The sequence below is a fragment of the Pseudoliparis swirei genome, chromosome 6 (assembly GCF_029220125.1).
Source record: "Pseudoliparis swirei isolate HS2019 ecotype Mariana Trench chromosome 6, NWPU_hadal_v1, whole genome shotgun sequence".
Lineage (NCBI taxonomy): Eukaryota > Metazoa > Chordata > Actinopteri > Perciformes > Liparidae > Pseudoliparis > Pseudoliparis swirei.
Window position 1 is genome coordinate 25249800 of NC_079393.1, and position 26080 is coordinate 25275879.

The 26080-nt window shown below is 43.6% G+C and overlaps 1 protein-coding gene across 8 annotated transcripts in view; it reads right to left on the minus strand.

Annotated features, from left to right (window-relative positions):
- Positions 1-210: 210 nt before the first annotated feature.
- Positions 211-26080, minus strand: part of mical2b (microtubule associated monooxygenase, calponin and LIM domain containing 2b) — a 53270-nt gene continuing 27400 nt past the window's right edge. For 3 of the 8 annotated variants that reach the window (XM_056416592.1, XM_056416591.1, XM_056416595.1), the window contains 24 exons: positions 24942-25036; positions 24576-24644; positions 24356-24484; positions 23240-23389; positions 22861-23106; positions 22640-22762; positions 21722-22144; positions 20941-21042; positions 20694-20786; positions 18156-18342; positions 17921-17994; positions 17241-17304; positions 12647-12811; positions 8228-8278; positions 7667-7788; positions 7140-7445; positions 6795-6970; positions 5413-5792; positions 3311-3378; positions 3111-3200; positions 2214-2307; positions 1722-1830; positions 1519-1592; positions 211-1428 (listed from right to left, as the gene is read on the minus strand). In XM_056416592.1, coding sequence (XP_056272567.1) covers positions 1199-1428; positions 1519-1592; positions 1722-1830; positions 2214-2307; positions 3111-3200; positions 3311-3378; positions 5413-5792; positions 6795-6970; positions 7140-7445; positions 7667-7788; positions 8228-8278; positions 12647-12811; positions 17241-17304; positions 17921-17994; positions 18156-18342; positions 20694-20786; positions 20941-21042; positions 21722-22144; positions 22640-22762; positions 22861-23106; positions 23240-23389; positions 24356-24484; positions 24576-24644; positions 24942-25036 — 3620 coding nt within the window. In that variant the 3' untranslated portion in view covers positions 211-1198. Of the gene's footprint in view, positions 1429-1518; positions 1593-1721; positions 1831-2213; positions 2308-3110; positions 3201-3310; positions 3379-5412; positions 5793-6794; positions 6971-7139; positions 7446-7666; positions 7789-8227; positions 8279-12646; positions 12812-14055; positions 14380-17240; positions 17305-17920; positions 17995-18155; positions 18343-20693; positions 20787-20940; positions 21043-21721; positions 22145-22639; positions 22763-22860; positions 23107-23239; positions 23390-24355; positions 24485-24575; positions 24645-24941; positions 25037-26080 lie in introns of those variants that run through there. The other 5 variants (XM_056416593.1, XM_056416594.1, XM_056416597.1 and 2 more) reach the window with 5 other exon arrangements.

A 26080-nucleotide genomic window follows, 5' to 3' on the forward strand; every position in this document is an offset into this window, starting at 1 on the left:
AGCAAACATGACCAGCCATAGGTACCACTCCCCCTGGCTTAGCCCCCCCTTCTTTGAATCCTACAAACGCCCCTGGTTATGACCTCGACCTCTCAATAGGAGCTATTACAGCGCGACTCAAAGATGTATATGGATTTTTATTAAAGACTAATCTTTTTTGAAAGATTACATTTTCTCTCATTTAAAACAACTTAAAGCAGCACAAAATCGAAATGTATACAAACATACAGTTTTTAATCATGAAAATATAACTTATTTATCTTTTGTCCTGGGGTTAAAATATTCATGTAAATACATTTATTCTTGACTCACAGCCCACACACTAGGGTTTAAACACTCAGTTTAACTGTCAGTAGTTAGTTTCACAATAATGAAGAGCGTCAACACTTTTACATGTCACATCTCTGGCCACGCCCCTAAGTGGTTTGCCTTGACTAGTAAGCATTATTGCACTTCTGGTGACCTTGTCTCGAAGCCAATGGGTTTTTGGTTAGATACTTGAAAATAAGGCCACGTCACCTTAATCGATTTAAAGTTGTTCTATGATATTAGATACATCAGTTGATACCATTGTGATGTTTTAAGTGGTTACGTGTCGAAAAAAAAGGGCGGTTGCTATAAAGTGGCTAAATAAAACTACAGAATGTCATCATGCAGACATGTTCGCCTTAGCCCCGCTAACTCCAGGGTTAAAAACCTCACTTGAACCCTCCACAAAAAGACCATTATTATTGTAGAAAATAAGCTCTATGGAAAACGAACAATTATGATACTCGCAGAGGTGCATCCTACTAGCGGGCTACAAATATGTGGCAGTTAAGATTCTCCTGTGTCCAATGATGTCTGGGTGGAAGTACAATTGCATTTTATTTGAAAGTGTTCCGGCACAAAGTGGAAAATATAACATTAAAAACACACACATAGCTACAAAGTGACAAACATAATAATGGATTTCACGACACAAGTTTCAAACAAACCACACTGTGCAAAAACCTTCGGGGAAAGTGTTGAGTCGTTCCAAGTGCTATCCGGTGAAGCTGTACAGTCTGTTTGGTTTATGAGGCCGAGAAACGTTACAGGGCAGAGGTCAAAGAGAGATGTCAAAGAGAGATGTCACTAGCCGCTCTTTTTTCCATTCTACCTCAGTCTCTGAGCTCAGCATACCGCGTTACTTCTCTACCCTTTTACCGCTCAGCGTTCATCCATCACTCTCCAGCTTCTCCCGCCCCCAGCCGTCATCCTCTGGGGCCCAGTGGAACTCGTAGCCCCTGGACAGCACAAGGCTCTCCAGGTCCCGGTCCTCGGCCCTCTCCTCCAGCCGCTGCTCCTCCAGTACGGACACGAGGGTGTCGCGTCTCTCCACCGTCTTCATGATCTCCGACAGGATCGCCTTTTCCTCCTGCAGCTCAGAGGTGCTCTTCTTCGTGTCTGGGTCGAGGCAGAAGAGAAGGAGTTTTTAAAAAAAGTTCCAGTTTAAATCCGACCCCGCGGGTCTTTGTGTCTGTTCCGACCTCTCACCTTCTGTAGCCATCCTGTGTCGTAGATCTCGCTGCAGTCGGCTCTGCGTGTCCTCCAGTTCAAGCTCCTGGGCACTGGAAGAGAAGGGAAAAATATTGAGCGACCCTATTGGTGAGAAATAGGAACTGCATCACTATTTATACTATAAAACAAGGAGTCTGTCACGTGTGTCCTTCGCATATCTCGAGAACACCTTCACTTACAAGATCATGAGCTCTGACTCGTAGCGTGCCAATCTGTTCTTCTCCAAGACGAGTCTAAACCAGGACTGGTAGAGCTGGGCCTCATCACTGTCGTCCGCCTGAGACGTTTCTGGAAGGGGGAAGAGGGAGGACGGAGAGAGAGGGGTGAATGGAGTGGGGTTGGATGGGAATGACGGTGGCATGAATTTGAAATCAATTACATAAAGCCATTACCAGAGAAAAAATAAAGTATACTGGAATCTCTCTCACACACACACACGCCCAGCACTATAAACGGATGGCGCAACAATGAGTCCCACTGTCGATTGAGAGTATGGCCATTAAAGGTTAGTGGGGCTTGCAAGGCGATGTTTTTTGTATTTATGGTTCTGAATAGTCTGAAAAGTAGGTGCACATGGGTTAAAATAGAAGAAGATACTGAAGACTAAGAAGATGATGGCTTTCACAGGGGAATTCCATGGAGCCGCGGTGTCGCAACGTCTTGTTCAGTACCTGTTTCTCCTCTTATGATTTTCTCTATGGTCACTCCTTTCTCCTCCATATCTCTCTGTTTCTCTGCGACCTCCTCCAGTTGTCTCTGGATGGCCTGGGCAAAGCACACACAAAAACACATGGGGGGACATTATGTGATGCACGTGATCAAAGGAAGTGTTTATTTGTCCAAGTTTTTCAGATGTCTTTCTGCGAGGTCTCTGCCTCCACTAACACCACCACTTGAGTTTGAGGTGCCCACGTAGAAAATCCCTCTATCTCTCCCCTCTGGATAATCCAGAGGGGAGAGAAGCTGCAGGAACTTGTTATAATAATTTCATGATTCAGGGTGACCAGAACATCAGCGCTGGAAAGAGATTTTTTTTCCGAAAAGACCATTTCTATCATTCGTTCTTTTCAGATTAAATAGGGAATCCCAAAATTGGATAACATGGTTTTATTAAATCATTACTCATTTATACACACACACAAATATATAAATAAATATATATACAAATATCTATATCTAAATATATTTATATAAATATATATAAATATGTTAATTTAAATATATATCTAAGTATATATTTATATATATATATTCTTTTAGTCAGACAGACGTCTCAAAACCTGGAAAAAACGGAAAACTATCTGCACAGCTAGATAGAATTCAAAGGATAGTTTAACATTTTGGCAAATATTGTTGAAGGGGCGCTTTGCCGTCGACCCCATTTTCCTAGAGTTTTTCTGGCTTCCACAAGTGTTTCTTTACCGCCATCTGCATGTTCCTGAATGGAGTGCAGTTTGTATGTGGGGGAAAGGAAGCTTAAAAGATGCAGTTTTCTGAGACCACCGGAGGCTTTCTTGTTATGGACCATTCCAAACGAGTGAATCTTAACGGACCAGAGAGTCTTATACCTGAGCTCTGTGGAGCCTCTTCAGCTGTTCTCTTTTGGCCTGCTGGGCCACCGTCTTCTCCTGCTTCCTCCTTCGTCTCTCTGGACACAGCTGGGAACAGGAAGCACACAGAACCCTTCAGAAACATACACCCATTCATGCAAACGCAGTGCGATTTCCACCGGCTGCCGTTCAGCACGTGGACATGGTTAGTAACGAACCTTCTGATTGGGCGTCGGGTTTGCATCGTCACTAGAGGTGTGCTCTTCAAAATGCTGTTGTCTGGAGGCTGGATACAAATAAAAAGAGCGAGAATAGTAAAGTAACATTTGAAGTTGTATAAAAGTACTTTGGTATTTATTCCATTTACCTTGTTTATTCGTGTCTCAGTGACTAAATTGGAAATTGGTCCAGTATTGAGGGGGAACGGCAGCAGCTTAACGGGTCGCCATGTTATCGCTTGGGGCAACGCGTCACCGTTGAATGTACGACCACTAAAAGAGCTTTTTTTTTGTGCCACAGACAAACTCAGATTGTCATTCTATGTGTCTGACACATAGAATATGTAAGAAGTGGACGTAGCCATCGTGACATTACCCGTTGGTTTATGGACTACTAAAGCTTTGAGTTCGGCAGAATGTGTTGGATTCGGCCGTTGACATTTTTTTGTGTGCAACTGATGAACAGAACTGATGATCCCTTTTTGGATTGTGGAGGAGTGACGTAGAGATAGCATATGTTACCAGTCAATCGCGATAGCCCCACCCTAAAGCATCTGCTTTATGATTTGTTTGACCTTAAATAGACCAACATTTACTAAATGAACATCATGCTGTATTGAAGAAGACTTGAAAATAAAGATTGAGACCATAAACTCATGTTTAGTGAGAGAATAAGAGAGAAGTACAGTCATTTTCCCATAGACTTCTATACAATAAGACTTCTTTTTTTAAACGGAGAAGTCGCCCCCTGTTGGTCAGGAGAGAGAATGCATCTGCTTCTCCCTCAATACATACAATTGTTGGGAATAGGAAAATAGGGTAAACGTTATCCTGAACATTTATGTTCCCCAGGTCAACAAGCCTCTAAATAAATGCTTTTGTCATCAAGCGCTTATATATATATGTCGAGACTGGATTACTGCAACTCCTTATTATCAGGCTGCTCTAATAAGTCTCTTAGGTCCCTCCAGTTGATCCAGAATGCTGCAGCTCGTGTTCTCACTAAAACTAAGAAAAGAGATCACATCACTCCTGCACTAGCTGCTCTGCACTGGCTACCCATAAAATCAAGAATCACTTTTAAAATTCTTCTCTTAACCTACAAAGCCTTGATTGGTGATGCACCATCATATCTTAAGGAGCTTGTAGTACCATATTGCCCCACTAGAGAGCTACACTCACTAAATGCGGGACTACTTGTAGTTCCTAGAGTCTTAAAAAGTAGAATGGGAGCCAGAGCCTTTAGTTATCAAGCTCCTCTTTTATGGAACCAGCTTCCACCTTCAGTCCGGGAGGCAGACACAGTCACCTCGTTTAAGAGTCGACTTAAGACTTTCCTCTTTGACAGAGCTTATAGTTAGGGCTGAATCAGGTTTTCCCTGGTCCAGCCCCTTGATATGCTGCTATAGGCCTATAGCTGCCGGGGGACGTTTTAGGATGCACTGAGTATCTATCTCCTCTTTTTTTTTTCTCTCCTTAAGGATGAATTTTCATCTCTCAATCACACGTTACTAACTCTGCTTTCTCCCCGGAGTCCTTTTGACTTCACGTCTCATGGGGTCATCGGACCCTATGAGACGAAAAAGATCCTATCTGCCTGATGGATCATCGAGGTCTGGGTCGTGGAATTCCTGCTCCTGACTACGCCACTGTCCTGTTGAGACTCCGCCCACTCCTCCTCCCCACCGCCATCTGCCTGATGGATCGTGGAGGTCTCCATCGTGGAATATGTCTACTATGAACTATTCATACACTGTCACATTCATTGAATGTATTTAAACTCTAAATCTGTCCTTCTGTACACATTACATCTATTGCACCTGTCCATCTGTTGCTCTCCTGATGGTTTCTTCCCTTTTTTTCCCCCTGAAGGGTTATTTGGGAGTTTTTCCTGGTCCGATGTGAGGTTTTGGGGCAGGGATGTCTATGTGTACAGATTGTAAAGCACTCTGAGACAAATTTGTAATTTGTGAAATTGGGCTATACAAATAAACTGAATTGAATTGAATTGAATGTTGTGCTTCTTGCACTGCCCCCAATTTACCATAGAAAGAAATCATACGTGTTTTATGCATCGATGGTTGGGAAATAGCTGCACTAACCTTTGTTTCGGAGGTTGCTGAGTATCGTCCTGATCTCTTTTTGCGCCTCCTTGTCTTGCCCCTCAACCTCCGACTCGTCCCTCTTCCTCAGCCTGAGGGACGAGAACAGGTCGACCCTCCTGCTGGGCAGTGAGGCCATGTCATCGGAGAACACCCCTCCGGAGTCTCTGCGACTCTTCAGAGAAACCTGCTGCAACAGAGAGGGCAGGTCCCGCCCGGTCCCCCACGGATTGGCCCTGAGAGACGCCCAGTGGGCTCTGGGCTTGCCGGCCCTCATCTCATCTCTGGGTGGCTCTGGACCAGCGGCGCTGAAGTGGGAGCTAAAGCTCAACGCTCCTTCTGACATGGGCCTCCGTTTGCGGCCGCCACGCTCGTCACACCTGCCAGCCACAAAATCATAATAAACGCCACATTGAGACACAAAGATCTTGAGGAATACCATAGAAAAAAACTTGATGCTGTGTATGGTTGAATATTTATGCAAGAAGCATTTTGTAGGCAACTGAATGGTGAGCACTTCTGTTCTGTTAACTGCTCCGCCACTCCTTTATTGACAATAGACCCAGGAAAGCCACACGTTATGAGGATTCATGAGGCGGTGATCATCCTAGAGGTCACAACAGGTCATTTGCAACAGGGAATTCAATGGCTACTATGGGGACTAACATCATCACACATCAATACAATTCGGCTAATTGGATCCAAAATAGTCTGGGCTTTCCATGCAAACACAATAATGCAATTCCAAGACCGTTTAGGGGGCCCAGTAAACAGAAATATTAAAATCAAATACAAATTTAGAATAGGCAAATGTAACAAAAATGCTCCAAAACTGCATGGAATCATGACAAATATCTGGGGATTTCTGTAGAGAGGAGACTCATGTGTACCCACAGAATCCTTTCATTGACATACAGTACATTGGTGAGAGGTCAAGGGACCACTGTGAATGTGACCATTACAGTTAGTATGACTGAGGCTTTGTTTGTCTGGGAGCGAGCACACTTTTAAAAGAAATGTAAAACATTACAACCCAACTCACAAAAGGCCTTAGAAATTGTGAAAAGAGAGAATTTGTGTGGAAAAGAACACTTTTTTTAATTACTACCACCTTATATTATCTTGGATAGGCGAACCAGCCATTATCAAGAGATATACGTTAAATAAAAACTTTGTTTTATGCTTGTTATCAAAAACTTGGGTTGGGATTACTTAAATCCTTCCCCCTCCTTTGGGAAGGACTGCCTTTGGCTACCTAGTTTCATATGATACCAGTATCTTCACTCAAGTTTTAAAACTTAGAATAGGTCACCGGGAAGTTCGAGAGCCTAATGCGGTGCTCGTAAAATAAACTGTGAGCAAAGTGCTGTGTACCAACTAACATTGGGGCTGCAGTGTTGGACCTGCTGGAGGGGTTGGTCACACTAAATCTCTTCCTGAAGGCGTCCGCTATGAGCTGGAGGGCTGAGGGGGGCGAGGCGGTGGCTTGGCTTGGGGACGGTTCCACGCTCTGGCCCAAGTCTGTCTGAAGCTTATCTGCTGCTGCCTCTGCTTGTACCTGATAAAAAACATCAAGAGGATGGGGGGGGGGGAAATGTGAAATGAGCTCCTCTTATCCATGCTCACATCACCGTCTGGACCAGGAGGAAATATATTCATGTGCACGGCTTATTCTTCTCCAGAACCATAAATATTGCCTCCTTAATAAAAGGAATCGATTACGCCACCTGAATTTGTTGTTGATGTGCGTTGTTGGGTTTAATTGGAGCTTCCTCCGTTGTGACCAGTGTGTCCCAGCTCAGGAGCTTCTCTTTCTCAGAGAACGATAGCGTCAAGCGCTTCTTTGGGGTGGACGAGTGGCGGGCCGTCTGCGTCGCCTCCCCCGACTGCGTCGCCTCCGTCGGCTGCGTCGCTTCCCCCGACTGCGTCGCTTCCCCCAACTGAGTCGCCTCCGCCGGCTGCTCTTCGCTCTTCTCACCTTCCTCTGAGAGATTCTGGGTACCTGCGGACGTCACTGACCTAACGTCGGAGTTCTGAGAGAATGGAAGAATCTCGTCAAGACACAAAAAGCTCATTTGAATTCACACAAGATTGTAAAAAAAAAGTAAAACATAATATATATAAAATTATATATATTTAATATACAAATACATATATATATATATATATATACATGTGTATATATATATGTATATGTATATATATATATATATATGTGTGTATATATGTATATTTAATTATAGATGGTACATACAGTCTGTTTTTCTACTGAAGGGACCTCCTCAAAGTCGGATTCCACCTCAGGGACGGTCTCCGGTCCCTCTTTGCCCTGAGGGCAGCTCCTCTGGAAGTGCTTGACGAAGATCAGAGGGAAGGCTGCGCGAGGGGAAAGAAAAGAACACACTTTCAACAAACGTGTCAGCCAAATAATATAAACTATTTTTGTGTCATCCAGCCAGGTGTCAATCATTCAAATGAATGATGGCTGGATTCACATTTCTGTCCCATTTCTGCTAATATACACAATGCAAACAGAGAAGACCATATATGGGGGGGGGGGTCTAATGAAAACGAAAAAAGAACTTCTGGCGACGACCGCTGTAAGTACAACACTGCCCTCTAGTGTCGTTTACTGCGCATTACAATAGTGTTCAAATACTCAGGCCTCATGAATAAATACAAATGAGAAATCCCACACAATCTCGCATAAACACCAGAATTACAGAAAGATACGTTGAAAAACCATAAGAGTTGACTCAAAGACAGAAGAGAGCAAAGAAAGACGGATGGAATAATAACAATCGGATGTACTCACTCGCTCTGATCTTCTGTCTCCATCGGTTATTCTGCTTAGTGTTACAGTGATCTACAGAGACAGGGAGGGTGGGGGGTCATAAGAGGTCAACACAAAATTAGGCATCTCATGTCACATGATAAAAGTTCAAACTCCTAGCCCGGGGGCATTCCTGTGGCCTCGGTGTAAGACATGGGTCAGGGCTATCTATCTACACGGGACAACAAAGGGAGATGGATACAGGGGTATTGTGATCTCTTTTCTTAGTTTTTTGTGAGTACACGAGCTGCAGCATTCTTACATTCTTAAGAGACTTATTAGAGCAGCCTGATAATAAGGAATTGGAGTAATCTAGTCTAGAAGTAACACACGCATGAACCAGTTGTGTCTGATTTTTGAAACGTTACGTAGATGAAAAAATGAAGTCGTTGAGATTTGTTTTTACGTGGGAGTTAAAGGACAATTCACGGTCAAAGATAACGCCAAGATTATTGAAAGTGGTGTTGGATGCCAGTGCAATGCCATCTACAGAAACCACATGAGCTAGCGGCGCTGACTCGCCATCAGAGGGAATACCGGGAGTGTAGCCTCGTGGTGTTCACGGAGACGTGGCTAACAGAGCTAACTCCGGACACGCACGCTGCACTCGACGGGTTCCACATCATACGGGCGGACAGGACAACGGAGAGCGGTAAGAGGAAGGGAGGAGGACTGGCAGTGTTTGTGAATGATAGATGGTGTAACTCTGGGCACATCACTGTTAAAGAGCAGACCTGCACACCGGACATTGAGCTGCTAGCTGTTAGCATGAGGCCACACTATCTGCCAAGGGAATTCTCGCACGTTATCATGGTGGCTGCGTATGTCCCCTCTGCTGACGCTGAAGCGGCCTGTGACGTCATCCACTCGGCGACCAGCAGGCTGCTGACACAGCACCCCAATGCTCTCCTCCTTCTCTCTGGGGACTTTAATCATGCCCCTCCGTCCTCCACTCTGCCCACATTCACCCAGTATGTCAAATGCCACACCAGAGACAATAAGACACTGGATCTTCTCTATGCCAACACCAAGGAGGCATACTCATCATCACCACTCCCTCCCCTGGGCCGATCTGATCACAACCTGGTGCACCTCCTGCCTGTGTACACCACTGCACAGAAGCAGCCAGCTGTGACCCGCACAGTTAGACGATGGACCGATGGAGCCGAGGAGGCTCTGAAGGACTGTTTCGAAACAACTGTGTGGGAAGTATTCAGTGATGCCCATGGGGAAGACATCGACGGTCTCACCGACTGCATCACGGACTACATCAACTTCTGTGTGGAGAACACCGTACCCACCAGGACTGTACGGTGCTTCTCAAACGGCAAACCCTGGATTTCCCCAGAGATAAAGGCCCTCCTCAAGGAGAAAGAGAAAGGCTTTTAGATCTGGCAACAAAGAGGAGCTGAAGACTGTGCAGAGGGAGCTGAGGATGAAGATCAGGAGGGAAGGATGTCTACAGGACGAAGATAGAGGACCAGCTGCAGCAGAGGAACACCGTCGGTGTCTGGAAGGGCCTCAAAGCCATTTCTGGGTTCAAGGGCCCAACCAACAGCCTGAGGGGACCAAAAGTGGGTGAACGACTTGAACTTATTTTTAATAGATTTGACCGCCACCCACCACTCCCCCAACCAGACCTCCCGGCTGCTGCAACCCCATCATCTGCACCCCTGTGGACCACTGCCCCCCCTCTCCGTCTCTCTCCCCTTCTTCCAGCACACTCCGCTCCCCCTCACACCTCTCATACACAGCATTCCACAACCAGCAACCCACTCCAACACCTCACAGCAACCCACCCCAGAGTGTCCCTTAGCCAGGTGAGAAGGGAACTGAGGAGGATCAAAGTGAGGAAGGCCACGGGTCCAGACGGCATCAGCTCAAGGCTTCTCAAATCCTTCGCAGACCAGCTGTGCGGGATAGCGAGCACATCTTCAACTTGAGCTTGAGGCTGGTGAAAGTACCACAGCTATGGAAGACGCGTCCTCGTGGTACGGTACCAAAAACCCCGCCCGCCAAGGACCTCAATAGCTACCGGCCGGTGGCATTGACAGCCCACCTCATGAAGACCCTGGAGGCTGGTCCTTGCCCATCTCCGCCCTCTGGTGAGTTCATCCCTGGACCCACTCCAGTTCGCCTACCAATCTGGCATCGGGGTGGATGACGCCGTCATCTTCCTGCTACAAAGATGCCTCTCTCACCTGGAAATGGCTGGAAGCACTGTGAGAGTCATGTTCTGACTTCTCCAGTGCCTTCAACACCATACAGCCTTTGCTTCTGAGGGACAAGCTGGAGCAGAGCGGAGTGGACCACCACCTGACCGCATGGATCCTGGACTACCTCACCAACCGTCCTCAGTATGTGCGGATACGGGGGTGCGAAGTCATCGGGTGTCCTGCAGCACAGGAGCCCCACAAGGAACCGTTCTGGCTCCATTCCTCTTCTCCATCTACACATCGGACTTCAACCACAACTCTGCTAACTGCCACCTGCAAAGTTCTCCGATGACTCTGCAATCGTCGGCCTCATTTCCGCCGATGATGACAGGGAATAGAGAGAGCTAAACCAGGACTTTAGGATGGTGCCAGCGAACCCGCCCAGATTAACTCCAGTAAAACCAAGGAGCTGGTGGTGGACTTCGCCGGGGCCGCCCTCCTCCTCCTCCGGGTGAGCATCCAGGGACTAGACATTGAGATCGTCAAATCTTATAAGTACCTGGGTGTTCACTTGAACAACAAACTGGACTGGTCCGACCACATACATGCACTTTATAAAAAGGGACAGAGCAGACTCTTTCTGCTGAGGAGACTGAGGTCTCTGAAGACCTTCTTCGACTCTGTGGTGGCATCAGCCATCTTCTACGGAGTGGTCTTCTGGTGCAGCAGCATCACTGCAGCTGACAGGAGGAGAATGGACAAGCTGATAAAGAAGGCCAGCAGCGTGCTGGGGCGTCCTCTGGATACCGTGGAAGTGGTGGGGGACAGGAGGATGATGACTGTCGTCCATGATGAGCCACGCCTCCCACCCCATGCAGGACACTCTGGTAGCGCTGCACAGCTCCTTGGTCGGCTGATTCATCCCGGTGTCTGAGGGAGAGGTACCCAAGTCCTTTCTTCCCGCTGCGTTTAGGCTACACAACCGGCTGAGCTCCGTGAGCCCACTCACAACCAAACTGAACTTGGTCACTCAGCAGTTTATCACTTTATCACTCTACCACTACCTGGTGCAACAACATGTGCAATATGCTGAAGTACTTTTGTTTATATACTTTGTTTATATATATATATACTTTTATTCAGTCTGTACATATATTCTACTGTTTTTAATGCTTATTATATTCTACTGATGTTTTCTTTTTTAATGCTTATTATATTACTTGTTTCTATTTTATTATTCGTTTATCAGTGAGCTATACTACTGTGATCCTGTAATTTCCCCACTGAGGGACTAATAAAGGAATATCTTATCTTATCTTATCTTATGACCAGATAATTGATCTCTGAGGTGTTCAGGGCCGAGTAAAACAACTTCAGTTTTGTCAGAGTTTAACATCAAGAAGTTGCAGGTCTTCCATATTTTTATGTCTATAAGACATGCTTAAATTTTAGTGAGCTGGTTGGTCTACTCTAGTTTGATCGATAGATATAATTGAGTATCATCTGCAAAACAATGCACATTTATGGAGTGTTTCCTGATAATATTGCCCAAATAAAGCATATATAAAATAAATAAATTGGTCCAAGCACAGAACCTTGTGGAACTCCGTGACTAACGTTGGTGGTTATCGAGGCTTCATCGCTTACAAATACAAATTGAGATTGATCTGATGAATAGGATTTAAACCAACTTTGTGCAGTGCCTGTAATGCCAATCGACTGATCCAGTCTCTGTAATAGGATGTCATGGTCAATAGTGTCGAACGCAGCACTTAGGTCTAACAGAACAAGTACAGAGATGAGTCCTTTATCTGATGCAATTAGGAGGTCATTTGTAATATTCACCAGTGCCGTCTCTGTGTTTTCTAAATCCTGACTGAAACTCCTCAAATAAACTACTGCTCAGCCCATCAGAGACGACATTGGAAACAGCAATCTCTAGGATTAATCTGACAACTGAATAACGTACAAACTACAAGGCTGAGCAATGTCGGCATTATGTTGGCATTATGTTCAACAATGTCGGGATTATGATCAAACCTTGCAAAGTGACCACAAAAAAAACACAATTCATTTTTGTTTCTTTCTATTTAATCTATTAAAAACTAACATTCAGGTAACTGTGGGAGAAAACCCAAGGGTATGCCAGCCTGATCTCAACCCTCCTCAAAGTGAAGAATTCTCACAGACCTGCGGGTCTCTGGCATCTCGAATATATAAGACCACGTATAGTCACAGAGCTGACCTTTGGTACCGTAAAGGCTCTGGCCTGGGGACCCTGTTGGCTCCTGGGTTGTGGGCGTGACTATACAGGCGGCATCCAGCGCTTCCACAGCCATCTCTGTGTCTTCTGGAATTCCTCCCTGACCTTTGTCAAGCTGCACCGAATGCAAGCTGGACACCACAGCGACTGTAAATTAAATAGAAAAAAAACAGCATGTGGACATAAGTTTGAACTGGCTTTGATTGGTTAGCCGATACTGAACCTCTAGATGATCTAAAACGAGCGATATTTGATCTCATTGATGAGAGAGCCTAAAATGAACATTTATTGAGGATGCACAGAGCTGACTTTTCCAGATAGCAACACCTGGGCTTTGGGTACCGAGCCGCTATCGGAGTTAACTAATGAGTGAACAAACTTTGTAAAACTAAAGCAAACACACAGATGTGAAACCCAATCGAACTTTCCGAGTCAGTGGTGGGCCAGTAACTCTATTTGTGCGAATCTATTAGTTATTAGTTTCTGACTCTGGAAAACAGAAAATAAACAATAAAATGTCCCCAATCAAATCACACGCATTTAAGCTTTTCTAAGTAATGATCTTTTATAACTTACATAATAACTCATTCAAAATATCCACTTTGAAAACCTCAGGTACCAAATGAATACTAAGGCTGCGAACACATCCTAATATACTTTCTATATTATTGAAAATTCCACATACATATATACATACACTTTTCTGAACCTGAAAGTAGAAAACATGGCGGACAGAAACTCACACAATTTAAACATCCAATTCTGGTCAGCAACTCGAGCGCTGACAAACGACATGACGTGTTCATAACAGTACTCACAGAGTCACGGAGCCAACATTGTACAGAATCTTTCCCACAGGCGATTCCACTTGGTCACAGCAAAGAAAGGAAAATATTGGGATGACACTTTTACCAGGTGAGGCACCGATACCCAAAAAGAAAGAAACCCAGAGTGAAGAAAAGAGCAGATCCCACGAGCAGAACCCTTGAGGGGAGCCGAGAGGTGATTCACTTCAATTCGGTTCAGGTTGAATAGGGTTTGTTTGTCTTAAATTTTACTTGCGGCATATAGCCTAATATGTCTATTAGGTGCATTTCTCATGTTGCATTTCTCACTTGTATTTTGGCAGAGGGCATTTTTTTAAAAAAGGGTCCGCCGTTCGTCGGATGTTATAAAGCGCATGTTAACAAAAGCTGTGATTGGGATTGATGTGGGTGAAGTTGCAGCTGTTAAAAACAGGGTGGGGGAGGGGGATTGGCTTGTTGATGAAGTTGTTAATTTTGTGGTTAAAAGAAAATTGACCCATCACGTAAATCAGACTTGGGTTTTCTTGGGAATTGCGTAAGAAAAAGAAAAAAAATCAGTTAATTGGCAACAAACCACGACGCAAATGCTTTATATAATCAAAAGGGATTTATTTCTGAATATATATTTACAGCTTATAAATATAATAAATTAAGCATTTTTACAGCAAATATCAATGTGGAAAATGAAGAACAAGGCTTGCAGGCTGCTTCAAGACTCATTGGGAACACAACTACGCAAACGGGCAGCCAAACCAAATGTGTCTGGCAGTGTGCTAAAAAAATAAAAACATAGTCAGATCAGTAGCCCCCCATACGTAGCCGTATGGGGGGCTACTGATCTCCTGAGAAAAGTCTAGGAGGTGCAGGAGAGGGATCTGGATAGGGGCTCTGAGCAGGGGGGGCCTCCTTCTGAAAGAGAAGGAACCACAGACAGACCACAGACAACATGGACACGTTTTGTTACTGCGTGACAAGAGGCGCGGAGGCGGCTGCTGCTGATACAGCAGAGAGAAATCCAAAACATAAATCCAGGGGCATTCACATGGATGTTTTGGTGTTAGGACTGAGCACGGCACAAGATGAGTGTTAGTGGGAGTTAGGTCTGGGTGATGCGATGCAACACAAAATGGAAACCAACTAAAAAGGTGGTACGTGTGCATCGGTTTAACCGCCACCGCCAGTTTACAACGACCTCTACAGTCAAGTGGGTCAAGCTAGTGACTCTGTGAGGCTGACACGTTTGACTCAAAAACCCCAATGTGAACTTCATTGTGTGGCAAGAGAAAGGGGCAGCGGATCGCATTAGTGATAAGAGCTCATCCTTTGGGAACCATGAATGTCTGAGAAATCTTGGAGCTCCTCTTTTATGGAACCAGCTTCCACTTTCAGTCCAGGAGGCAGACACAGTCACCTCATTTAAGAGTAGACTTAAGACTTTCCTCTTTAATAGTGCTTAGTTAGGGCTGAAACAGGTTTGCCCTAGTCCAGCCCCTACATATGCTGCTAGAGGCTTATAAACTGCTGGGGGACGTTTAGGATACACTGAGCACCTATCTCCTCTTCTCTCTCTTCTTATGGATGAATTTACATCTCTCCATTGCACATTACTAACTCTGCTTTCTCCCCAGAGTCTTTGTGACTTCACGTGACTTCACTGGCTTTATCCGATGCCTCCAACCTGGTGGGCCGGCCTCCTGTCATGGCCCTGCTGATGTGCCCATAGAAATTAACAGGAGGTGATACAATTTATTTATTATAATTTGACTAAGGTATAATAATTATTTTGGAATTTTATTTAACATATCACGATGCAACACATAACACCTTTACCAAGAAACTGCACGTCATACTCTGCATGCTGATTTGCGATTGGTTAATCTGGGTTAGGTGAAAGGGATGGGGGCGGATCTACAGTGGCAGTCAATGAAAAAAGCAACACGACAAGATATCATGACCAAAGCCGGCCAATCATCACCTTCCCCTGCTGGACTCAACCAATCAGAGGGTGCAGCATTGGAAACTTGAAACTGACTGAACAAAATGAAGTGAACAAAACGGAGAAAAATTCATTTGAAAAAAGAAAAAAAAGTGGGATATGAGGGGGGGGGGGGGGGTAACGAAAATGGAGGATGGAAAGGAATGTAGAGAGCATTGAAAGGAAATCAAGTTATTACAATAAGACTGCCCCAAAACAGGTCAATATTTTAACAGCACATTTAAAGAATTCAGTCTTAATTCACTTATCTTCGTGGTCATGTAAAACATAAAAAATGCGAGAACAAAAAATTATAAAAAATGACAAAAGAAAATAAATGCACAACTTTGAATATAAAACAAAACAAAGCAACAAGAAATTCACTTAGTCAGTTAGGTACAGTTTTGGGGCTAAGACTGGTTGGTTCAGGCTCATTGTTTTTGGCTTCTACAAACAGATTTTTAATAACAAATACCGAGATCTAACACAAAAGACACCGAGTGGTCTAAAGTAAACAAACTTTCAAATGGATTTTACATCCCAACACAAGCTGCTGACTTTTCTGTTGCAAATATATGCAGATCAAACATTTTGGGCAGGGGAAATAGGGATTCTCCTGTGACAAGCACAATTACCAAATATGTTTTTCAGAAAAAATGTATTCCGGTAACAAAAGGGAAGAGAAAATGTCAAAAATAAATAAATAAAATGAAAACCGTAAACAATGAGCCCTAAATATTTCAAATGAAATTCATAAACTTTTCACAAAATACGTTAAATAATATCTCCAAAATAAAAAAACAAAAAAACAGTAACACTGTTATGGAATTTCCATTGCACAGCCCTGTAGTGTAGAGTTAAGGTCCAGCAGGCAGAGTCAACAAAGGCGATGTGGACAAACTCCAACATACTTCAAACTCACTGAAACCAAACCACGCTGTCCAGATGGCTTTCGAGGTAAGTCACAGGGCTTGTTCCGGGTTACTCACCGATGACATTTCCTCAGACACGTCATAAGGGACGAGTTTAACATTTTGTGGCAATCCCCCCCCCCCCCCCCCTAAGACTCGAGCAGACTTCATGTGTCTGACACGCATCATCCCAAGCAGCCTGGAATAAGCCCTCGTGAGTCGGAGATGCAATCTGCAGAAGTAGAGCACCAGGAGACCCTGAGAGACCCTGGGCCGAACAAAAACAGAGTATGCAGCGTATATAGAGACATGCATCCCCCCTGAAGTTGACCCCGCATGTATGATTTAACACAAACACACAATACAACCAGAAGACCTCCATGACAGGCACCGAACATAAGCATCAGGAGCTCATCGAGTGAAACTATGTTACTTCATAAAACACTTCAAAAGCACAGCACTGAAATGGCCGAGGACACTTGGAATGTAGTAAATACAGGTGTTTAGTCTCAAAATTAAAACATTAATGAACCCTAATCTGCTATTTTGGGCAGTACAAGAGCAACAATTCAAGTGGTTTCAGTCAGTTCAACTGTCCCAAATAAGCCCCGCCCCCCTTTCTACGAGAACTGGTGGCCGATGAGCTAACGGGGGCTCCTGGGACATCTGTCCCAGCACCTCGTGCATCATGCAGAGCAGAGGGCAGCCCAGGCTCAGCAGCTCGTACAGGAAAGCGTAGTCGTGCGAGCAGCTCCTGGCGTGGCCCACCGCGGCTGAAAGACAATCGCGCACGCTTCCCCACAGCCGCCGGGGCAACACACACACGGCCCGGCTGGCACGCCATGGCCAGCTCAGGCCTCGCCTAAGCAAGGAAACCAGGGTACCTGGGGGTTGGAGCTGGACGCCGCCGGTGTCCTCTGACGAGGGCGTGACGCGCCGTTGGTCTTCCTGCAAGGAAAAAGTTCCAGCACCCTTTTAAATGTACAACTATTTCCACCGGTTGTAACAACGTACGTCGAATAGATGTCTGTGATAACAACACCTGTTCTCTAATTTTTTTGTGGTGATCCGACACAAATCTCACCAAAAAAGGCCACAGGGATCAATGTAGAATATGTCACCTCAAACCCCATGCAGTACATGCTACTTGGTACACAGGATCAATATCATTCTAATTACGGAGCGCTTGAATGACAGCAAGCGAGTAAAAGAGTGGTGCCACGTTCTTTGGATGCAAAAAACTGCTGCTTATAGGCTTATAGGCTGCTGGGGGACGTTTTAGGATACACTGAGCACCTCTCTCCTCTTCTCTCTCTCTACTTGTGGATGAATTTACATCTCTCCATCACACATTACTAACTTTGCTTCCTCCCCGGAGTCTTTGTGACTTCACGTCTCATAGGGTCCATCGGACCTGTCTGCGTCTGATGCCACCTGCCATGGCCCAGCATCATTTATGATATTAGGCTATATAAAATAAACTTAATTGAAAAACACATGAAAGCAAAACTTTTCTTGAAGTTGAGTTTTCTTTCTGGTATGCGACCACAGCCGTGTTCCTTACCATTCTCCTTCTGAACTTCCCCGTGTGAGTGCTGGTCTGGCGCTGGGCATAATGCATCTTGCAGTAGAACTTTGCTGTAAAGAAAGCACACAAAACAAAAAAAGTAGTAAGTAAGAACTCATCCACCTGCAGGAATTAAACGGGCCTAAGGAGGGCAATGAGTCAAGTCTCTAGTGTTTCATTGGACAGAGGGATTGCACTTGATCTAAAAACTGTTACATTGAGTACAACTCACCCTCCTGAGAGTCGAAGATGTGCCCTCCCAGACGGAGGGTGCCGTTGCAGACTTCACAGCGGAAACATTCGCGGTGGAAGAAGTAGCCCTCGGCGCTCAGTCTCTCCATCACGTACACCCGCTTGGTGCAGAAGTGGCAGATGTCGCTGCCACCGAGCCCCGGAGGGAAGTCCTTACGTACCACACTCTGGACAGGAGGAAGAAGAATACTGGGATGTTTTTATTTATTATTTTGAAGAGATGCCTGCAATAAAAGTTTGCCAATCAAATGAGTCAAATGGTCCAGCGGTGTTAAAAGCAGTTGCACCCATCTTACAAAAATATTGCACCTAAAATCAGAGTCCATTCATAGTATTTCTAGGAATAGGTAAGTAGTGGTAGTAGTAGGTAGTAGTGTAACTACTGTGACAATAACTACAGGCTAGAAGCAATGTGTACTTTCTTTGGGACTGCAAGGGCTCATTTTAATGGAATATCGTTATCGTCCTGGTAACACCAGGTAATCCACTGACATGGCTGTGGGGAAGTTATTGTACCAGGATACTAAGCAATAAAACACATGTGTCAGTCACAAGTCTTAAAGCAATAGTTTGATATTTTTGGGAAACATGGATAATCGTTTCTGATATTTGATGCTTAATTTTCATCTTTTTTTTTTTTAGAGACTCCAGGAAGTACACATAACCTGCAGTATAAATATATATATAGACACATACATAGATATATATACATAAATATATATACACATACATATATACATATACACATATATATATATATATACACATATACATATACACATACAGGACTGTCTCAGAAAATTAGAATATTGTGATGAAGTTCTTTATTTTCTGTAATGCAATTAAAAAAACAAAAATGTCATGCATTCTGGATTCATTACAAATCAACTGAAATATTGCAAGCCTTTTATTCTTTTAATATTGCTGATTATGGCTTACAGCTTAAGAAAACTCAAATATCCTATCTCTAAATATTAGAATATCATGAAAAAGTATACTAGTAGGGTATTAAACAAATCACTTGAATTGTCTAATTAACTCGAAACACCTGCAAGGGTTTCCTGAGTCTTGACAAACACTCAGCTGTTATAAATCTTTTTTTTTACTTGGTCTGAGGAAATATTAAAATTTTATGAGATAGGATTTTAGAGTTTTCTTAAGCTGTAAGCCATAATCAGCAATATTAAAAGAATAAAAGGCTTGCAATATTTCAGTTGATTTGTAATGAATCCAAAATGCATGACATTTTTGTTTTTTTAATTGCATTACAGAAAATAAAGAACTTTATCACAATATTCTAATTTTCTGAGACAGTCCTGTACATACACATACACATCCATATATATACACATACACATCCATATATATACACATACACATCCATATATATATACACACATATATATACATACATATATACACATACACATATATACAAATATATATATACACATACACGTATACATATATACTTGTTAGCTACAGTGTCGCTAGAAGAGGTTAGATGGTGATGAACAGTGATGTATGCATGCATATACATAAACACATATATATATATATACAGGACTGTCTCAGAAAATTAGAATATTGTGATAATGTTCTTTATTTTCTGTAATGCAATTAAAAAAACAAAAATGTCATGCATTCTGGATTCATTACAAATCAACTGAAATATTGCAAGCCTTTTATTCTTTTAATATTGCTGATTATGGCTTACAGCTTAAGAAAACTCTAAAATCCTATCTCATAAAATTTTAATATTTCCTCAGACCAAGTAAAAAAAAAGATTTATAACAGCTGAGTGTTTGTCAAGGCTCAGGAAACCCTTGCAGGTGTTTCGAGTTAATTAGACAATTCAAGTGATTTGTTTAATACCCTACTAGTATACTTTTTCATGATATTCTAATATTTAGAGATAGGATATTTGAGTTTTCTTAAGCTGTAAGCCATAATCAGCAATATTAAAAGAATAAAAGGCTTGCAATATTTCAGTTGATTTGTAATGAATCCAGAATGCATGACATTTTTGTTTTTTAAATTGCATTACAGAAAATAAAGAACTTCATCACAATATTCTAATTTTCTGAGACAGTCCTGTATATATCTATGCATGCACTGTTCATCACCATCTAACCTCTTCTAGCGACACTGTAGCTAACCATCTCGTTAGGCAAAGCAGTGAGTAATATTCAAGCCTTAAAGTGAGAAATAACTGCATGCAGAAGTAAATAAAATGTCAATATGCAAACGCAGTCAGTCCACTGAAGCGTTTCTGAACCCTTTGAGCCTGAGGAGCTCTCTGTGGCCAGGGAACGTGAGATGAAATAGGCACATTATCTGCCTTTTGTCTTTTTTTACATTTTCATTTTCAAATCAACTTTTTAAAACTTACAAAATGTACATGATAGTAAAATCCCGCTGCTAGTTTAACATCTAAACTGTCCTATCTTCCATTAAAAAAGGAACAACAAGGAACTCTGCGTTAGATTGGTCTCGGCAGCATCCCCATGCATCTTACCGGTGTGGCATTGGGCCTGTGGTCCGTCTCATACAGGACGGCTAATTTCTGAGCCTTAGCATCTATGGCGGATGATACCTTTCCGACTGTACGCTAACGTTTATCGCCGTGGAAACACAGGGAGCAGAGGGTCGGTTGGGAGGGAGGGGAAGAAGAAGGAGGAATAGGAAACCAGACAGAAGTTAGAAAGAAGACGGACAAAAATGCATTTAAATTCATGGAAGTAAACCGAGGCGTCGGCCAGTACCTCCTTAATATAACTAGCAGCTCCAGTCGGACAACTCTCAGAGCGGACAATCGACTTTTGAGTGATTCTTCCAGGGTTCTCAAGAGCGCAGCTCCCATTGCACTGAATGAACACATGAATGAAGATCAGTTCACATGTGTCTTATGAAAGGAGAATGCCAAGAATGTTTAGGAACCCGTGTTCTTCCTCTCTACCCCTATAAATATACAGTTTCCAATTGTTCCTAAGTTTGCTAATCAGAAATATGTAAATACAAGAAAGATATGTCCAAACAGGCCGCTGTTGTACATGTTTGTATATATACAGACTAAAAGTGATTCACTTTAGTTTGCATTTAACCCACATTATCAATTTGTATGTAATCCAGAAGATTATGAGATGGGACAGGTGACGTATTTCAAAAAGTTTCCCGTGTGAAACCAGACGTCAACGTTGTCTTATTTGTCACCAATGGTCTGCAATTAAGTAACAGCACTTAAATGAAAAGGGAACTTGTTATTTCAACCCAAAAGTTGAATTAAATGTCACTTAACTTCAGTCCTCAAGTAACGGCACGTATAAATGTCGACTTATTTGTTCCGTGACTTCCTCACTGAAGCATCGCCACCCCCGTAGTTATTTTAACCCAAACCGTAAGTCGTTATGCAACTTCATGTATTCATGTAAACCGACATCGCAACCCAAATGTCGACTTGTTTGTCGAGTAACTTCCATACTTCAGTAACGCCACTTAAGGATGACACTTCCCGCTTTTCTACGATACAAATAAGGAAACCGTTACCTCCATGTGATTGTTGATGACTATTTTCTCAAACATTTCCCGAGCGCTTTTGGGGACCTTCTCCTGCCCCCTTTGTAGAGAACCCTCATGGACCCTCTCATAGCTTTTCTTGTGCGGTACAGAAAGTGCACGAGGAGATGACCCGCGGTGTTCATTTTCACAATTAATGTCAGAGACGGGAGAGGAGTTCTCCTGGCTCTCGACAAAGCCAGTTGTCCTGTTGAATGTGGAGGGATCAACAATAGAGGGAGCAGAGGGGTCTTTCTGTGTCTTGTCCTGGTGTCCAGCAGTGTAAAGGGGGACAGAGGAGAAACTGGCCTGGGCAGTGGGGTCAGGGACCGGGTGGACGATGGAGCTCTTGGTTAGAAAGGCAGGAGGAGGAGTTGGGGACAAGGAAAGTGGTGGAGAGGTAGAAAGTCTCACCTACAAAAGGTCAAACAGAAATGTGTGACTGAGTAGAACAAAAAGGATGAAAGTAAAGAGGAAGTCACTTGGCCACATCAAATTAAAAGGTGACGTGAATTTCACACAGGGAAAGTCAGTGATATTTGGAATCAGTTAGTTTATAGTTTCAAATCGAGGCTCAATATGAGCCGAGGGGTTAATTGCTCATGTTGCTCACTGCATAAATGTGCACGGCATACATGGTTTGTTATTAAACTCTGTAAAAGTGTTTCCATGTGCTTCTATATTTCTTTGTACTCCTTCGGGGGGAAAAAGTGACTCAAATTGAATAAGATATCATGAAGATCATAAATTTGTGTTAATTTTTCAGCCCCTTCCAAAGGAAACTGAACAGAGGATTGATTGTAAAAGGAACACGACTGTGCTTTCAGTGTTAAACGCCGAACCATCATGCATTGCGTCGAACATGCAGCAGTCTGTCAACCGTAACGCAAAGTGGTCGCAATACACGACCTGAGATTCAGGCAGAGGAGCAGGAGGTCTGCTGGACCCGGGAAACAGGGAGGAGAGGAGGACCGCTCGCTCTTTTATACTCCGAGCAGAGTATTCTTTAGTGGAGAGTTTCTGGGCTTTGCTCTGCACAGACAGTGGGTGGCGTTATAAAACTTAGACAGGAAGGAAAAATAGAAGAAAGAAGGTTAATTAGGAATATTGTCCAGAGATTTGACAGTCACCTGCTGCTTCAAGCTCTCGGAGGAACGCTCACTGTCCGAAGCAGAGACGCGGCCGGCCGTCAGGTCGGGAGAGGTGCGTTTTGGGTAGTTAGGGTTCGGTGTGCGAGGGGGACTTAACACACTTTTAAGCCGCATGGGGGAAGGAGAGCGACCGGAAGGGCGAGAGGGTTTGTTGGGGGAGTGGGGGAAAGCAGCCTGCTGAGCCACAGCACCGGGGTTCTCTAGCAGCCGGAGGTAGACGGAGGGCTGGAAACAGGAAGTAGAGACGAGGGGGGTACGGGATTATAGTTTCCACACACATGTTACATATTGAGATGGCGCACATGGCTCCTTTCAGAAAAGCTTTTGGGCTTGATTGGAGGAGGGGAGGGGAGCATACCTGCCACTTGGGGCATGGGGGAGGCAGAGGAGGAGGAGGGGGGATGTTCTTGGGCTTTGCAAAACGTGGGTTGTCCCTCTCTTCTGGTTCCTCTTCCTCCTCCTCCCCAGAGAGAGGAGGAGAGGAGAGATTGTATAGGTCCTCATCAGACTGACGCGAGGTGAAGAGGAAAGGAAGGAAGGAATGATGGGAAAGGAAGCAAAGTTGGCACAAGAATAGCAGTCGATAGTTTGGCAGTGATGAGGAGGTAAAAGTTACATTACGGTGAAGGCAGCGCACTAACCTTAACATTACTAGCACCGGAGTAGAAGTCGATTTTTGTTTAGTTTTTGACACCCAAAATCAGGCCCGATTTGGAGTGCGATCCCTATTTCAGCATGGTTTCCAATTATTTATAAAATTATTGCTTTTTTGTTTGATTCTCAATGATTTATTGACAAGAAAGCGATAGCGACAGACACACCTGGAAGCAGTGTGCTACAGCATCTTTTATTACATCTACCCTATAATGGAAGTATGGAAACAAATAGTAGCCATAATAATTTCGAAAGTCATAAATAAACATATATTTAACTGTGATGGTTAACTGCTAAATACTCAATGTTGAAATTGACATGCCATTAACTTTATAGCATTGCCATATTCTATATTGGGCTATATTTTATATTGCTATTTATAAATAAAACAAATGTACGTTAAATAAAACTTAGTTAAAATGTAATGATTCACTTAAAGTCAAACTACTGACGACAAGCAGATCTCCATTAACATTATGGCCTTGATGAGATTATATGCATATATATTAGTTTATATGTTAAATTATTATCAAATTAAATTAAATGTATTAAATTTTCTAAAAATACATGAAACATTCTCATTAGTCCGTATATTCCAGCTAACTAAATACATCAAATAAATTAAAATTCGTACATTTAGATGGATAAAGAGTTTTTCAATGTCATTAAGTAGCTTTAAAGATCAAAATATGAAGGCCTTTCTTGGCTTCCATACTAAAGCCAGCTTGTCAGCTGTAATGAGTGAATTCTTCCAATATGGCTGAAAAAAACCGAAAATAAATACATAAACCAGTCCCTTCTGGTTCGGCCCGCCTCTCACCTTGCTGAGCATCTTCCCAGTTGAGGAGTTCTCCTCAAATTTGGCGAGCAGCTGCGTTGCCATGGAGCGCACCTTGTTCTCCCGCAGCTCCCCGTCCTCGCCAGCAGGGAGCGCACTGTGACAGGACAACTGGGTGGATTACAGAGGGGGGGAGGAAGGAGAAGTGGGATCAACTGGGAGCCACAGGCTGGGGAACGCAACAAGGGACTGGTGAACCCACCTCTGTGAGATAGTGGTTGCCCTTTCGCTGCCTCTTGTTGATGGAATCGTCCTCCGGCGTGATGTCATCCTGTGAGAGCAGACGGGACAATGAACGTTGAATTGTAACAACCCTTCACCTGGACCTGGACTCCCCCCACCCCCCCAAATTTGCGACCCGTTTATGTGAGCCGGCATCCAGAGTCCCTCTAATCAACAGACTAGAGATTAGATAACAAGATCACTAAAAATCCATGCCTTGATTCCTATCTTAGCTTTAGCTTATCTAATCAACATTCCAAAGACCCGTAAACAGGGTTCTGTGGGGAAGAGATTGACCCCTTCATGCTGGTTCAGAATGCAGAAGTGTGACGCTATTTGTCTTCACCCTGGGTGTCCTCTTCTTGGGCTGAGGCGGGTTCAGCGGTTTGTGTTGGGTCTTAGCTGGAGGCCCCTCGCTGTTCTCATCGGGTTCTCTCAAACCTGGAATACAAACAAGGATCCATTAGAAATTAAAAGACCAGGCTCCATCCATTTTCAAGCAAATGGACAGTGTCAAGATTTAGAAAAAAATATTTTAAAAGTACAATTCACGTTGAAATTCCTTAGCATGACCTTCGTTTTCTATTTTCACAGCCACCTTCTTATCAGCTGTCACCAAGTGCTCCACCAAAACTCCAAGCCATTTAAACAACTGCAATGAAAAAATCTTCACTTTGTGGACAAAAGCGTGAGTGTTTCCGAGTGCCAGACTCCCTTCAGAGAGTCTGCTACGTGCCTCCCATACCTCCAACGGGGCTGGATCGATCAGAGACTGAGACTGTTTCATAAGCATATTAAACGTTTCTCACAGTTAGTTTCTGTGAAAAGAAAAACCCCAAACAAAACTATCCACCCCTATTGTATTAAAAAAAGATTAAGAGTAAAAGAGTAATGTTCCCAGCTGACGTGAAAAGAATTGATAAAAAATTGTAAAGAGCGATTGATGACTGCCTATTAATTTACTGTGTATTTTCTACTTATGTCTGTCTTTTCTTTCTTTCTTTATATTTTTAATTCTCGCATTGTACTGGCAGCCTATAGCTAAGGCTGCCAGTACAATGAGCGAGGGGGTTTGGGGGGGGTCCACCAAATGGACTGTGAAATTGGTTTACTGAAGGAGTCTCTGAGGTGTGCGTGTTGACAGTAGTGTGGGCGACATGGGAGGCTGGGGGAGCTCACAGCGCAGGCGTGACCAGCTGAGGGCCTCTGGAGTCACGGCAAGCAACTGGATATGGTTTCTGCAGACATACCGGTCATTTCTCTGGCATGGACTGAAGCTGACCACAGTTGTGCAACGTGCAACTCTAGCTGGGCATAAAGTAGTCCCAGAGACCGAATGTACTGGACACAGACTCTTTTTGTTATTGCACAAGATTGCCTTTTCTGTCTGATCTCCCCGTGCGCTGTATAGAGGACTCAGACCTGATTTGATGAATCCTTTTCTCATATTCTGGTGCGTAGTTTCCTTTTGTCAAAGCAAGGTTA